Source organism: Notolepis coatsorum (assembly GCF_963971535.1).
Source record: "Notolepis coatsorum genome assembly, contig: SCAFFOLD_190, whole genome shotgun sequence".
Lineage (NCBI taxonomy): Eukaryota > Metazoa > Chordata > Actinopteri > Aulopiformes > Paralepididae > Notolepis > Notolepis coatsorum.
Window position 1 is genome coordinate 67,501 of NW_028170455.1, and position 15,760 is coordinate 83,260.

Sequence of the window (15,760 nt, forward strand, 5' to 3'; positions counted from 1 at the left end):
AACAACTCCTCAGCATGTTCTGGAGGGGTGTTCAGTAAGGGGGCTTTTTTCACCTAGGAAGCCCCCCGTATCAAACCGGCCCTTTCTGTCGGGGTCCCCCCTTGGGTGCGATTGCCTCGTGGGTAGGGTCAGATGTCCCGACATGGAACGCTCTGCTCGCACGGTTCCAGGGTTGGCTACGCACAGCGGGGGGACCGGGCCAACTATCTACAGTTCCTGGCGGACCTGCGCCACATGGCGGCGGGTGCGTTGGGAGTGTCATCACATATGACTACGGCAGTACCATATGCCGAGGTGGATGGAGAGAACGCTGAGGCGGGGACTTGTGTTTACACAACCACACCCGTTTTCAGGTTTGGTACAGACCCTATTGTCAGGGTCTCCAGCAGTGACAGCTCTGGTCAATGAGATCCAATCTCTGTGGACGAAGCAAGCCATCGTCGTGGCGTTCTCCTCCCGGTGTTCTCTGCCTGAGAAATCGGGAGGGGGGGGTGTCAGACCCAGGCTGGACCTGTCCCATGGGAAGGTTCAGCATTTTTTGGATCGTCTCCTACCTGTTGAACACTGTCAGGTGGGGGTCTGGTTCTCCTCCATAGACCTGTAGGATGCGTATGCGCATCTCTGATCTTCCATCCTAGGGCTTACCTACGCTTCCTTTGCAGGGTTAGCGTATGAGTACCAGAGGCTGCCATTCGGTTTTCTCTGGCTCCCCGCATCTTCACCAAGTGCGTGGAGGCCGCACTGGGGCCTCTGCGTAGTCAGGGGTTACGGAGTGTATTCTGCCCTGACGACGTTCTGGTCCTTCGCGGTCAAGGTGGATCGTCAGGTCTCGTACCAGGCAGGTCTCTACCAGCCTGGGGTTGCTGTAGACTGGATGTAGAGTACTCCTCTTCCCAGTCAACGGTTGGAGGGCTATGGGCATCCCTCTCAGAGCGTGTTGTCAACCCGCTCGGGAGGTTCCGTCCTAGGACGGTTACGGCGCTGTCTCACGTCGCGTTTTTACCGACGCCTCCCTCGCTGGTGACGCGTCGGGCCAACGCAGTAGGGGGCAGCTGGCAAACCATGCTGCCCGGTCTGCGCTACGTTCAATGTGTTGGTGTTGAAAGCGGTCCTTCTGTCCACAAATGGTGTTGATCAGGACGGACGGTACGACGTCAGTGTCGTGTATCGACAGACAGGGAGGAGTACGCTCCCCCCGTCTGCACCAGGCGGCGGGCGGCTGGCTATGGGCGTCCTCCATCTGCGCGGCCTGAGGGCTCCCCACATCCCCGGCAGGGAGAATGTGGGTACAGGTGTACTGTCGCGGGGCGGTCCTCATCCTGACGGGTGGGGATTACGTCCGGACATAGCCAGGCAGGTCTGGGACCGATGCCGTGCCGCCTGGGATTCTTCCCCATACATCTGTTAGGTCAGTTGTTGGGACGGGTACGTTGAGGGGCGCAGGTTCTTGATCCTGATGGTGTTACCATCCGGAATGCGCATGCTCCCTCCACTGTCGCGCTTACGCGGGCAGATGACGTATGTTCCAAGTGTGGTGTAAGGCGGGGGGCCGGGACTCAGTCTCCTGCCCCCTGGATGCTGTCCTTAGTTACCTCCAGTCTCTCCTTGATAGACTGTCGGCTTCGACGGTGAGGGTATATGCAGCAGCTATATCCTCCTATCATGAGGGGTTGAGGGGATGTCTTGTTCAGCCACCCTCTTGTGAAGCGTTTCCTGCTTGGCGCTCGACGCGTTAAGCCGGTGCAACGCTCCTTGGCTCCGAGTTGGGATCTTCAATTGGTCCTCGGTCGGTTGTCCTTGGCCCCGTTTGAGCCGCTCGAGCAGGCGTACAGCTGTCTTTCAAGACCGCGTTCCTACTGGCTGTCACTTCCGCTAAACGCGTGGTGAGCTCTGTGCTCTCTCGGTACGTCCAGAGTGCCTGTCTTTTCGGGCCGATTGCGGTGCCACTCTGCGACCTAATCCTGCTTTCGTGCCTAAAAATATCCGGAGTTCCTTCCGCTCCCGGGATATTGTGGTTCAGGCGTTTCGTCCTCCTCCTCACGCCAGTGAGTTGGATGCGGGCCTTCACCTGTCATGTCCAGTCCGTGCTTTGGGAATTTACCTCAGCCGTACTCAGGACCTCAGGGTTACCGATCAGCTTTTTGTCTGTTACGGTGGGTCTCGTGCTGGTAAGGCACTGTCGAAACAGCGCCTGTCCCATTGGTTGTGCGAGGGCATTGCCCTCTGCTACACGTTGGCTGGGCAGGATCCCCCTGGGGGCGTCAGGGCGCACTCCACTCGTGGGGTGGCTGCCTCTGCCGCTCTCCTGGGTGGGGCCTCGGTGGAGGACATCTGTGCTGCAGCTTCATGGTCCTCCCCGGGCCTCTTTTTTTTTTTTTTTTGATCTTTTTCCCCCTCCATTTTCCTCCGATTTTCTCCCATCCCAATGTTAGTCGTATGCCAATTCCCAATCCCTTCCTGGTCGCTGCGCACTTACCCCCCACAGTCAGATCATCTGGGAGAGTGGAGGCTATCACGTGTTTCCTCCGACACACGTCCAGCCAATCAACCGCTTCTTTTCACCTGGCAGCGCGGATCCTCCCCGAGAGGGCGTAGCGTGTGGGAAGATCACACTATCCCCCTCAGGTCCTATCCGCGCTTAGCAGGCGCCCCGACCGAACTGTAGGAGTCGCTGTTTACAACGACCCGGACCCACCCCGCCAGCTTCTCCCACCCTCTAATACAGCCAATTGTATTAGTGTGAACGGCCAGCCAAGCTGGTGACAACCCCGGAGCTGTGAGCTGGATTCGAACAGGCGAATCCAGCTCACAGCTCCGGGGTTGGTGACGAACGCATTCTCCGCTACGCCACCTAACCGCCCCCCCGGGCCCCTTTGTAAGGTTTTAACTCATGGACATGACCGGGGGTTCTGTCTCCCAGGTGGTTCTGGGGTCTGTGGCCTTTCCTGCTTCCCGTCCTTTGGTAGGGTAGCAGGAGTGTGTGGGTTTGGGCCACAGTGTGTTGAGTCACACGTGGTTCCGCCTGTGCGGTGTGTTCAAGGGGTTATAGTTCCCTCTTGTTCGCATTCAGGTGGAGTTGACTGCGCCCCCCCTTCATTAGGAAGGATGGGGTGACAGGGCTCCCCGCACCCCTTGATGTGGGCTTACGGGTCCTCAGGGGGTACATCTGTCGGGTCTCGCGTCCGCTCTAACCCATATCTCATTAGGCTAGAGCGGGACGCGATAGCCATACGATATATAACGATAGGTTATGTATATAACCTAGTTATATTAGTATTGGCTGAGCGTCCCGCTCTACGCGGCCCTGAGTTCACTTTTGAGGGATCTTTTACTGGAACGAGATTTGGCGAGGAAGAGTGTTTGGTGACCAGAGCCATGGTCTTATAGGCTACGCCTCCATAGGGGCGGGGCCCGATCAGGTATGGGTGCATTAAGTTGTTTGTGGTGGTGTACAGTAGGGCTGCAACGATTAGTCGACATAATCGACGACGTCGATTATAAAAAATCGTCGACGAGAAATTGTTGCGTCGATTAGTCATTAAAAAAAACCTTTTTTTTTTGCACTACCTATCTTTGTGAGAGTGGCTTCTCAGGGTTCCAGACAACATCATAACATGATGATCCCATAGCAAATTTTGGACATTGAAAACATTGTTCCCCTGCAGGAGATGATGATCAGACTAGACACACAATACATTACACATGCACTCCTCTCACTCACACACAGCGATCAGAGTAAGACACACACATACACAGTCCTCTCACTCACACACAGCGATCAGAGTAAGACACACACATACACAGTCCTCTCACTCACACACAGCGATCAGAGTAAGACACACACACATACACACTCCTCTCACTCACACACAGCGATCAGAGTAAGACACACACACATTCACACTCCTCTCTCTCACACACAGCGATCAGAGTAAGACACACACACATTCACACTCCTCTCACTCACACACAGCGATCAGAGTAAGACACACACATTCACACTCCTCTCACTCACACACAGCGATCAGAGTAAGACACACACACATTCACACTCCTCTCTCTCACACACAGCGATCAGAGTAAGACACACACACATTCACACTCCTCTCACTCACACACAGCGATCAGAGTAAGACACACACACAAATTACACAGTACACACACTCCTCTCACTCACACAGCAATCAGAGTAAGACACACACACATACACGGACTCCTCTCACACACAGCAAACAAAAGACCTAGAAGTCTGTCTGATCTGACTCATCCCCCTCTCCCCTTATAGCTGTTCCACGTCACCCTCCTGGTCCTGGACCAAGTTACAGCCCCATCAGCCGCGGTGCTGGGGGCAGATGCTGCTAGTTATTTCTTTTTTATTATTATTTTTTTAGTTATTTAAAGTACACTTCCACTTTAATTTGTATTATTTAATTTATTTATCTTGTTATGAGTGATTGCTGTATTGTTCTTCAAATACATTTTCATTTAAAGTGGCTTAAGATCCAAATTCAAATGTTTCATGAGTCATTATTTTAATTTGCTATGGGATCATCATGTTATGATGTTGTTGTTTGGTCCTGACAAGAGTCTCAAAGTCTGGGGTGATGGTAGACAAGCAACTCTGAGGTCATGCTCAATGTCCAATATGTTCCTCTGCTCTGTCTTCAGCTGGACCAGAGCTGAGAAGCCACTTTCACAAAGATAGGTAGTTTAAAAAAATTAAAATTAAAAAATTATATCCTTTTTTTTTGTTTGTTTACATAATTGGTTTTCGATTAGTCGACTAATCGAAAAAATAATCGACAGATTAGTCGACTACCAAATTAGTCATTAGTTGCAGCCCTAGTGTACAGTAGGTACTAGGAGATAAGGGGTATCTCATTAGGCTAGAGCGGGACGCTCAGCCAATACTAATATAACTAGGTTATATACATAACCTATCGTTTTGCTTGTACAGTTGTACAGTGTTCCCCACCCACCCCTCCTACCCAACCCCCACCCCCACCCCACCCACCCAACCACCTCCAATGTACAGCCCCCCCCCCCCCCCCCCCAGCCCTACCCCACCTACCCAACCTCCCCCAATGTACAGTTTTTACGTCAAATGTATATACTCTCTTTTCTGGACTCTTTTTGTATCACAAACAGTACTGTATTTGCAAATCTGGTATGTCATAAATGTATAGATGTAGCAGTACTGTCTATCTGTATGTCATCATGTATGTCATATATGTCCGGATGAATTGAAAATGGGGGACCCTGATGTAAACAAGACGAAAGTCTTTCTCTGGTCTGCATCCCCTTAACAATTATGTGTATTGAGCTGTACTGTATTTTACCCATTCTGCAATCTGTTAATAAAGTTTTCAATCAATCAATAAAAAAAAACAGTACTATTAAAACCACCACCACCAGTACCACTAAAACCACCACCACCACCACCACCACCACCACTACTACCACTACTACCACTACTATTAAAACCACCACCACCACCACTACTACTAAAACCACCACCACCACCACCACCACCACTACTACCACCACCACCACCACTACTACTAAAACCACCACCACTACTACTAAAACCACCACCACCACCACTACTACCACCACCACTACTACCACCACCACCACTACTACTAAAACCACCACCACTACTACTAAAACCACCACCACCACCACCACCACTACTACCACCACCACCACCACTACTACTAAAACCACCACCACCACTACTAAAACCACCACCACCACCACCACCACTACTACCACCACCACCACTACTACTAAAACCACCACCACTACTACTAAAACCACCACCACCACCACCACCACCACCACTACTAAAACCACCACCACCACCACCACCACTACTACCACCACCACCACTACTACTAAAACCACCACCACTACTACTAAAACCACCACCACCACCACCACCACTACTACCACCACCACCACCACTACTACTAAAACCACCACCACCACCACCACTACTACTACCACCACCACTACTACTAAAACCACCACCACCACCACCACTACTACCACCACCACCACTACTACTAAAACCACCACCACTACTACTAAAACCACCACCACCACCACCACCACTACTACCACCACCACCACCACTACTACTAAAACCACCACCACCACCACCACTACTACTAAAACCACCACCACTACTACTAAAACCACCACCACCACCACCACCACCACCACTACTACTAAAACCACCACCACCACCACCACTACTACCACCACCACCACTACTACTAAAACCACCACCACTACTACCACCACCACCACCTCAAACGCCTAAGGAAGTTCCAAGTCAGTCAGAAGATCCTTAAGAACTTCTACTCATGCACAATAGAGAGCATACTGACTGGCAATATCACCTCCTGGTTTGGGAATAGCACCGCACAAGACCGTAGCAGACTACAGAGAGTGGCCCGCTCAGCCAAACACACAATTGGAGGGGGGCTTCCCACTCTCCAGGGCATTTACAACAAGCGGTGCATGGGCAAGGCTAAGAGAATTCCGAGCCACCCAAACAACTGCCTCTTTGAACTGCTGCAGTCAGGCAAGCGATACCGGAGTCTCATGGCAAGCACAGAAAGACTCAGAAGAAGCTTCTATCCCCAGGCCATCAGGATGCTCAACGAACAATAACACTATGTAACAACCATCACACACCCACACGCACACACTCACTTTAAACATACAACTCACTGCAGCACCCACTTTAACCACTTTAGTACACCTAAGCACACTTTATATTTATCGATAAAGAATTTGCACTACAACCCATACCTCATTACACCTTACTGTAAATTATTAAAGATGCAATCCTTATACAACGTAAATGCACCTTCTGGTTCTACTGGTATGCGCTTGGTTGACGCGCTCAGATAGCAGCACTCGGGAGATCGGATTTTGTATATGACATTTATTTTCCTTTCATATTTTCCATGTAGATCTTTGGATTCCAATAATCCCCACAATGAACCATAGGAAATGTTTATCTTACCGTTTGACGGCGAAATCATATTGTAGAATCAAAACAATCAAAACATAGGCTGCTCTGCAGCGGTCAAAAAACCGTGTCGCCACATACCAAACATTCTTAGAACACTGGCTGTGTGACGGCCAGCCCATTTTAAACACCTGATGCCTGTTCCCCAAATTAGCCACATGCATCTCATTGGCATCTCATAATTAGCTTATCAAAAATATAATAATTACAACAATACATGATCACAAAACCCATTATTTATATAAGTCATGACTTCATTCATACCGATAACAATAATAATAATAATAATTTCAAAACCATACATTTGGCACTAACAGTGATTATATAGATTATGGCATTTTAATTGCTTCTATAGGCTATGTTTAAAATATATGAAATATAGACTATAGACCTATACAATTATTTACAAAGTAAACAAAATCATACATTTGGCTCCAACAATTATATTGTACCTAAATTGTACCTCATCCCACTTCTGTTTTGCACTGTATAGTATATTGTATATTGTATGGTAACTCAGTTACTTCTACTCTACATAGAGCATTGTATATATGTATATACTGAACATTTTTGTCTACGTACTTGACTTCTATTTTATACTTGCTATACTTATTTTATTATCTATTTTTGCCTAGCACAGTCTCTGGAGCGAAACAGAAAGAAGCATTTTGTATAAAAGTATTCTGTACTTCTGTATGACAACTAATAAAGAAACTTGAAACTTGATCTGTTAATTCTGTTAATTTATCTAGAGCCTTTTGAAATCAACATGAAATTTGGAATTAAAGTCACCGCACACCATATCATAATAACACGGTGATGAAGATATTGTAATAATTATGTTTTAAAGTGTAAACGTGTGCACTTCCTCAGGTCTCCACCAGGGGCATCCAGTCCACTCCTCTGAGCCTGGCGGTGAGTTGGCGAGGCGACGCCACCAGCACTGACCTCAGGGTCGACTACAAGTACAACACAGAGGCCATGGCCACGCCCTCGCCACTCCACAACCTCCACTTCCTGGTCCCTGTGCATGGGGGCGTGGCCAAGCTCCAAGCCATGATCCCGCCCGCCGCCTGGTGAGGACGCCGTCCGCCGTCCAATCAGACGAGTGGAATTATTTTAACCCTTTCACTGCCACCTTTCTCTGTGATCTTTCGCCCCATCCCAATTTACCTCTCGTGCCAATTCTCCCTCCCCTGTCCTGATCGTTGCTCGCATGTGCCCCCCACTGGTCGGTTGTAGGGAGGATAGAAGCCTTGCATGTCCCCTCCGATACATGTGGAGGCAGCCTGTCACATCTTTTCACCTGCCAGCGCGGACTCTCAGTGGCGTGGTGTAACGTGTGGGAGGCTCACACTACCCCCGCTATTTCCTGTCTCTGCTGTGCAGGCGCCCCGACCGACCTGTAGGAGTCGCTGTCCACAACGTCCAGATTACCACCCATCGACTTCCACCCGCTGGCTCTGCCAATTGAGCCAGTATGACGGCCGGCCCAAGCCGGAGGCAACGCTGACAGCCGGAGTTGAACCCGGTGTCTCTTGCGTTAGTGACGAGCGCAATGTCCGCTGCGCCACCCAGCCACCCCAAGGGGTTAACCTTCTGTGGTGTGGCAGTGAAAGGGTTAAATGTTGTCACCACTTTATTAGATACATGTGCTTTGTTGTTGCTGTTGTTTAGGATTTTAAGGATTACACCACAGGAACCCAGGGGTAGGGTTAGGGTATCGCTCCATGTTACACCATCCATCCACAACCTGACCACAGGAACCCAGGGTTAGGGTATCGCTCCATGTTACACCATCCATCCACAACCTGACCACAGGAACCCAGGGTTAGGGTATCGCTCCATGTTACACCATCCATCCACAACCTGACCACAGGAACCCAGGGGTAGGGTATCGCTCCATGTTACACCATCCATCCACAACCTGACCACAGGAACCCAGGGGTAGGGTTAGGGTATCGCTCCATGTTACACCATCCATCCACAACCTGACCACAGGAACCCAGGGGTAGGGGTAGGGTTAGGGTATCGCTCCATGTTACACCATCCATCCACAACCTGACCGGCTGTTCTCTCACACAGGAACCCCGAGCAGCAGACCATGCTGTGGAAGATAGCCAGTCTCTCTCAGAGGTCTGAGAACGGAGGTAGGGCCTTCCTTTACCCCATCCTCCTCTTCCTCACTGTCGTAATGTGAATGAATATGAACACACAATGTTCTCGCCATCTCTTTTTGCTTCACTAGACTAGACTTAGGTTTAGGTTTACTTTATTTGTTCAAGGGGGACAGCGTACATTAATAAAACATTTTACAAATGTAAATGCACCCAATTTGAGCCAAAAGGCTAATTTCCATTGGCAGTGCCCCTCCTGCCAGAAGGTACAGGCTAACATCCTGTGTGAAAAAGGGTTAGCAATACAAACAGAATAAAATCAAGATAAATAACATTAGAATAAAAACACAACAAAAGCACATATAGTAGAACATGTGATAGGGATACAGGGCACAATACAGTCATGGACACAAGGACAGAGTACATCACCCAGGCATAGAGAAACGCACCATATCCACACACACACACACACACACACACACACACACACACACACACACGCACACACACACACACACACACACACACACACACACACACACACACACACACACACACGCACGCACGCACGCATGCACGCACGCACGCACGCACGCACACACACACACACACTCTCTTAGCTGTCCATCGTGTTCGATGATGACGCTTGCTCCAGGGATGGGGAGAGGGGGGGGTGGGGGGGGGAGTTAGCGACAGCGGTGCCACTTCTCGTGGGCGTTGAGTCCAATCCTTGAGCCGCACACCCGTCCACAGATGGCGCAAGGGAAGCCAGATACCTGGGGGATGCCAGCCGCCCGCTGGTGTCGTTGTGTGCGCCTCTCAGATCTTCGGTCTTGGTTCGTTTGGTGTATTTGGGAAACTGCAGTGGCACAAGTGACTTGCCAGGCTGATCTGTCGAGTGCCAGAGTTTCAAGCTGCGTGATGTTTGCACACTTTAGGAGGTCCCTGGTGTCGTCCTTAAAGCGTCTCTTTTGGCCTCCAGCAGCCCGCTCTGTTCCTCTCAGTTGGCCATAGAGGACTTGGCGGGGCAGGCGGTGGTCAGGCATACGTATGGTGTGCCCTATCCAGCGAAGATGTTTTTTGGCCACAGCTGCGGCCATACAGATTGAGTTGGTGTTGTTGAGGATGTCTGTGTGGGGGACTCCATCTTCCCAGGTCAGGCCGAGGATCCTTTGGAGGCAACGGATGTGGAAAGCGTCCAGGTTGGTGATGTGCCGGCGGTATGGGGTCCAGGATTCTGCTCCATAGAGCAGAGTGGAGAGACATACTGCGTTGTAAACGGCAACCTTGGTGCTGATCTTCAGGTTTCGGTTTTCAAAAACCCTGCTGCGTAGGCGTCCAAAGGATGATGCCGCTTTATTGATACGTGTGTGTATCTCCGCGTCAAGGGAGCAGCATGAGGACAGAGTGGAGCCGAGGTAGGTGGAATTATCCACTGTTTTGAGTGGAACACCGTTTATGTGAAAACTGGGAGGTGTAGAGGTTCGGGAAGTGAGTTGGGACATGACTTCGGTTTTTTGTATGTTGACCTGGAGACCGAAGGATTGGTACAGGCTGGATATGGTGTCGAGAGCATGCTGCATAGACTCTGGACTGTGAGCTAAGATGGCACAGTCATCAGCGTACTGTAGCTCACATACTTGGCAGGATTTTGTCTTTGTGTGGAGCCTGGAGCCGGCGGATGTTGAAGAGACTACCATCAAGGCGGTATTCCACATGGACACCGTCTTCATGTCCCAGGGCTCGGCGGAAGAGGCAGGTGACGGCAGAGAGGAGGAGATTAAAGAGCACCGGAGCCAAGACACAGCCCTGCTTCACCCCAACATTAACCTTAAAGGATTCACACACACACACACACACACACACACACACACACACGCACGCACACACACCTCAGTGTTGACAATGCTGGTTATCAATGAGCCATTCCTTAACCCTGCACTTGAATGAGTGATATGATGTGGACACTCTAATTGTTTGAGGTATTGAGTTCCATTGGTGGGATGCTCTGTATGAGAAGACGGCCTGGCCTTGGAAGTGATATTTCTCAAACTAATAATGTGACCCTCCTCCTCCTCTCCTCCCCCTCCTCCTCCTCTCCTCCCTCTCCTCCCCCTCCTCCTCCTCCTCCTCCTCCTCCTCCTCCTCCTCCTCCTCCTCTTCCTCCTCCTCCTCCTCCTCCTCCTCCTCTTCCTCCTCCTCCTCCTCCTCCTCCTCCTCCTCCTCTCCTCCTCCTCATCATGACCCTCCACTGACCCCCCCCCCACCTCCCCGTCTGTGTCCTGCAGGTGTCGGTGCTCTGCTGGGCCGCTTCCAGCTGTCCGAGGGCCCCAGCACGCCCTCCCAGCTGGAGGTGGAGTTCACCAGCGAGGGCAGCACTCTGTCGGGCTGCGACATCCAGCTGCTGGGCGCCGGCTTCCGACTGTCGCTGGTCAAGAAGAGATTCGGTGCAGGTCAGTTTCAGTGTAAGAGAGAAGTCTATCATCCATACGTTACATTCGGTTTGACCGCATGAACACTGAACCAGTCTGTGTAACGAACACGTATCACACACAGGGGTGTAACGAACACGTATCACACACAGGGGTGTAACGAACACGTATCACACACAGGGGTGTAACGGGACACGTATCACACACACAGGGGTGTAACGAACACGTATCACACACAGGGGTGTAACGAACACGTATCACACACAGGGGTGTAACGAACACGTATCACACACAGGGGTGTAACGAACACGTATCACACACAGGGGTGTAACGAACACGTATCACACACAGGGGTGTAACGAACACGTATCACACACACAGGGGTGTAACGAACACGTATCACACACAGGGGTGTAACGAACACGTATCACACACAGGGGTGTAACGAACACGTATCACACACAGGGGTGTAACGAACACGTATCACACACAGGGGTGTAACAAACACGTATCACACACAGGGGTGTAACGAACACGTATCACACACAGGGGTGTAACGAACACGTATCACACACAGGGGTGTAACGAACACGTATCACACACAGGGGTGTAACGAACACGTATCACACACACAGTGTAACGAACACGTATCACACACACAGGGGGTAACGAACACGTATCACACACACAGGGGTGTAACGAACACGTATCACACACAGGGGTGTAACGAACACGTATCACACACAGGGGTGTAACGAACACGTATCACACACAGGGGTGTAACGAACACGTATCACACACAGGGGTGTAACGAACACGTATCACACACACAGTGTAACGAACACGTATCACACACACAGGGGGTAACGAACACGTATCACACACACAGGGGTGTAACGAACACGTATCACACACAGGGGTGTAACGAACACGTATCACACACACAGTGTAACGAACACGTATCACACACAGGGGGTAACGAACACGTATCACACACACAGGGGTGTAACGAACACGTATGGACCTAAGGTTCAGTACGGCTGGAGAATATTCACGCGTCCTGATCGTTGTAAACAGCGACTCCTACTGGTCGGTCGGGGCACCTGTTCAGCAGGGAGGGGATCGGGGGGTGATAGCGTGAACCTCCGCACGCGTTACGTTCCCCCGGTGAGAGTCCTCGCTGTCGGGTGAAAAGAAGCGGCTGGCGACTCCACATGTATCGGAGGAGGCGTGTGGTAGTTCTACACCCTCCCCAGGCCGACAGTGGAGCAATGCGCGCAACGACCAGGAAGGGAATTGGCATAACGACTAAATTGGGATGGGAGCAAACTACAGAAAAAGTGAAAAAAATTATAAAAAAAATAATATTCGTTGACAGCCCTACAAGTACAGTTAGTTACTGCACACTACATCACCCTACAGGTACAGTTAGTTACTGCACACTACATCACCCTACAGGTACAGTTAGTTACTGCACACTACATCACCCTACAAGTACAGTTAGGTACTGCACACTACATCACCCCTGAGTGGAACATGGAAAGCCAAACTTTACCCCACTGTACCGAAAACCCGTACCGAACCGTGGCTTCAAAACCGAGGTACGTACCGAACCGTGGTGTTTGTGTGCCGTTACACCCCTAAGCACACACACACACACACACACACACACACACACAGAGAGAGAGAGACACACACACAGAGAGAGAGAGACACACACACAGAGAGAGAGAGACACACACACACAGAGAGAGACACACACACACACAGAGAGAGAGAGACACACCCCTAAGCACACACTCACACAGAGAGAGAGACACACCCCTAAGCACACACTCACACAGAGAGAGAGACACACCATCTGGAGTGAAATTGGACTGGAGTGGCTGGAATGGAATTCTCCACCTTGAGATTTTTTTATTTTATTTCTTTATTTCGCACCATTTCAGCAAAACAGTAAAAAAACATTGACCGTGACAGAAAGTGTATAAAGGTGCTGAGTCGAGGCCAGCGACCCAGATGGGCCTCAACTCATTAAATCATCGGATACATTTGTATTTTGTTAAACACAAAAACAAAGGTAAAGTGAAATAAGTTCATAAAAAGATTTCATAATATTAAGATAATAATAATGATAACAATAATAATCAAAGTAATAATAATAACAAAAACAACAACAAATTAGTCTAAACAAATTAACATGAAACTGTAAAACAAAGTGACATTAATGGTTTTATGAGATCGAAGCCATTCATTTAAGTAAGGGATGCTTGTCATTGTCGCAAAATAATTGACCGACACGGAGTTTAGAACACAGAGGCGCCTCGCCGAGGTGTTCTCTTGTAGTTAATTACCTTGATTAACAACTATTTAAATTACCCTGATTAAATGTAGTAGCCAAACATGAATCAGGGTTGAAGTCAGAGACACAGACGGCACACAGATCAGATCGGACGGATGAACAGGAGGAGATTGTTTATTCAATGAGTTAACAATGAAGTTTCAACAAGTCCTAACATCATAATCTCGGAGGCACTACTTATACTCTTATTCTTGGCATGTTTACAACCATAGGAGGGTCATTTTCCTATTGGTAGGATCTGCAGTCTACTATTTCATTGGTGGAGATTTAGGGGGTGTGAGTTACATGAGATGTGTTTTTCATTGTGACATTGCAGAAAGCCGAGGGGATTTGAGGTCAAGTTTAAGTGCTTTTTCAAATCAGTCAACTGAGTATAAGAGAGACTGGAGTCTCTGACACGGTCAACTGTGAAAGCACAAGGGGCCGGTTCATTCGAGCTTGCTGAAGAGTGCTTGAAGAGTGCTTGAAGAGTGCTTGAAGAGTGCTTGCTAATGGACAAATGACGTTCTCAGAATATACAAGTGTCAGACATTTCTTGTCTGTCAACAACTCAGGTATTCATCCAGCCGCAACACACAAGTTCACACACATTGCATCTGGAACCCGGCCAAAATGGCCACCCTCTCCAAAACCACATGTGTTTTTGTAATGACCGGTATTCATACGTGGATGTAATCTATTTTATAGGATGTTGGTATATTTATATGGCATTCTGCCACCACACTCTAAACGCAGTGAAGGTCAATTATTTTGCAACAATGACCGAGTATAGCTATACATTATCCCGCTTATTACATGGCTAACTTACTAACAATATACCCAATTCATTTTACACCATCGACAAGACAAGATCAAATGCAGACGCAGTTGTTCTGTGGCTCCTCCTCTGTCATCATCGCCGGCAGCCGGCAGGTGTGTGGTCTGATCACCTGACGAGTGCAGCTGTGCACATGCTGAGCTCAGCTCTCGTGACCGTCTGCCACCAAAACGCTTGATTGTGATTGGTCAATAGCGCTGTGTTACCCGTATCAGCGGTCATTATTGCGCGTTGCCCATAGCAGCGGTCCGTTATCGAGAAATAACTGACCGCTGTCAGGGGCCACCGAGCGCTATTGACCAATCACAATCAAGCATTTTGGCGAATGTTAAAACGCCATGTAATAATAATGTGTATTTAAGCTTCTCTCTGTTTGTCCTCTCCTTCACAGGTAGATACTTGGCTGATAACTAGTGGACGAGAGCGGCAGCCAGGACTGTGTGACGGTCGGTCGGAGAGGGAGAGAGAGAGACCTTGGATCCTAGAGAGACGTCTGAAACCTTTAACTTGGGCAGAAAAGGATTAACCCTTTCACTGCCACACGACAGCCGGTTAACCTTTTCACTGCCACAATACAGAAGGTTAGCCCTTTACTATATCACACAACCGACGGATGCGGAGCTAATGATGCTAATGATGGAGCATCGCCGTCGGTTGTGTGATAGCAAAGGGTTAACCTTCTGTCGTGTGGCAGTGAAAGGGTTAACGGAGATGTAATAACGAGACACATGCGCGCACACACACACACACACACACACACACACACACACACACACACACACACACACACACACACACACACACACACACACACACACACACACACACACACACACACACACACACACACACACACACACACCAGGGTATTGTCTTTATACCACTCTGTCCTCAGTAGGCCGCTGCTGAGTTTATGCAAGTAGTGACCAGATGATTAGTTTTGTGCGCCCAGTAAAGTAGTGGGTTTATATTAATATGGAGGAAATA

At 49.4% G+C, this 15,760-nt stretch overlaps 1 protein-coding gene across 1 annotated transcript in view; it reads left to right on the forward strand.

Annotated features, from left to right (window-relative positions):
* The window catches only part of LOC311248529 (SH3-containing GRB2-like protein 3-interacting protein 1), a gene marked incomplete at both ends in the record, with an annotated part of 80,068 nt that extends 64,881 nt beyond the window's left edge, over positions 1-15,187 (forward strand). The window contains 4 exon segments of the mRNA XM_084339395.1: positions 7,919-8,121; positions 9,131-9,195; positions 11,451-11,615; positions 15,165-15,187. Of these exon segments, the coding sequence (XP_084195521.1) occupies positions 7,919-8,121; positions 9,131-9,195; positions 11,451-11,615; positions 15,165-15,187 (456 nt within the window).
* Positions 15,188-15,760: the final 573 nt, after the last annotated feature.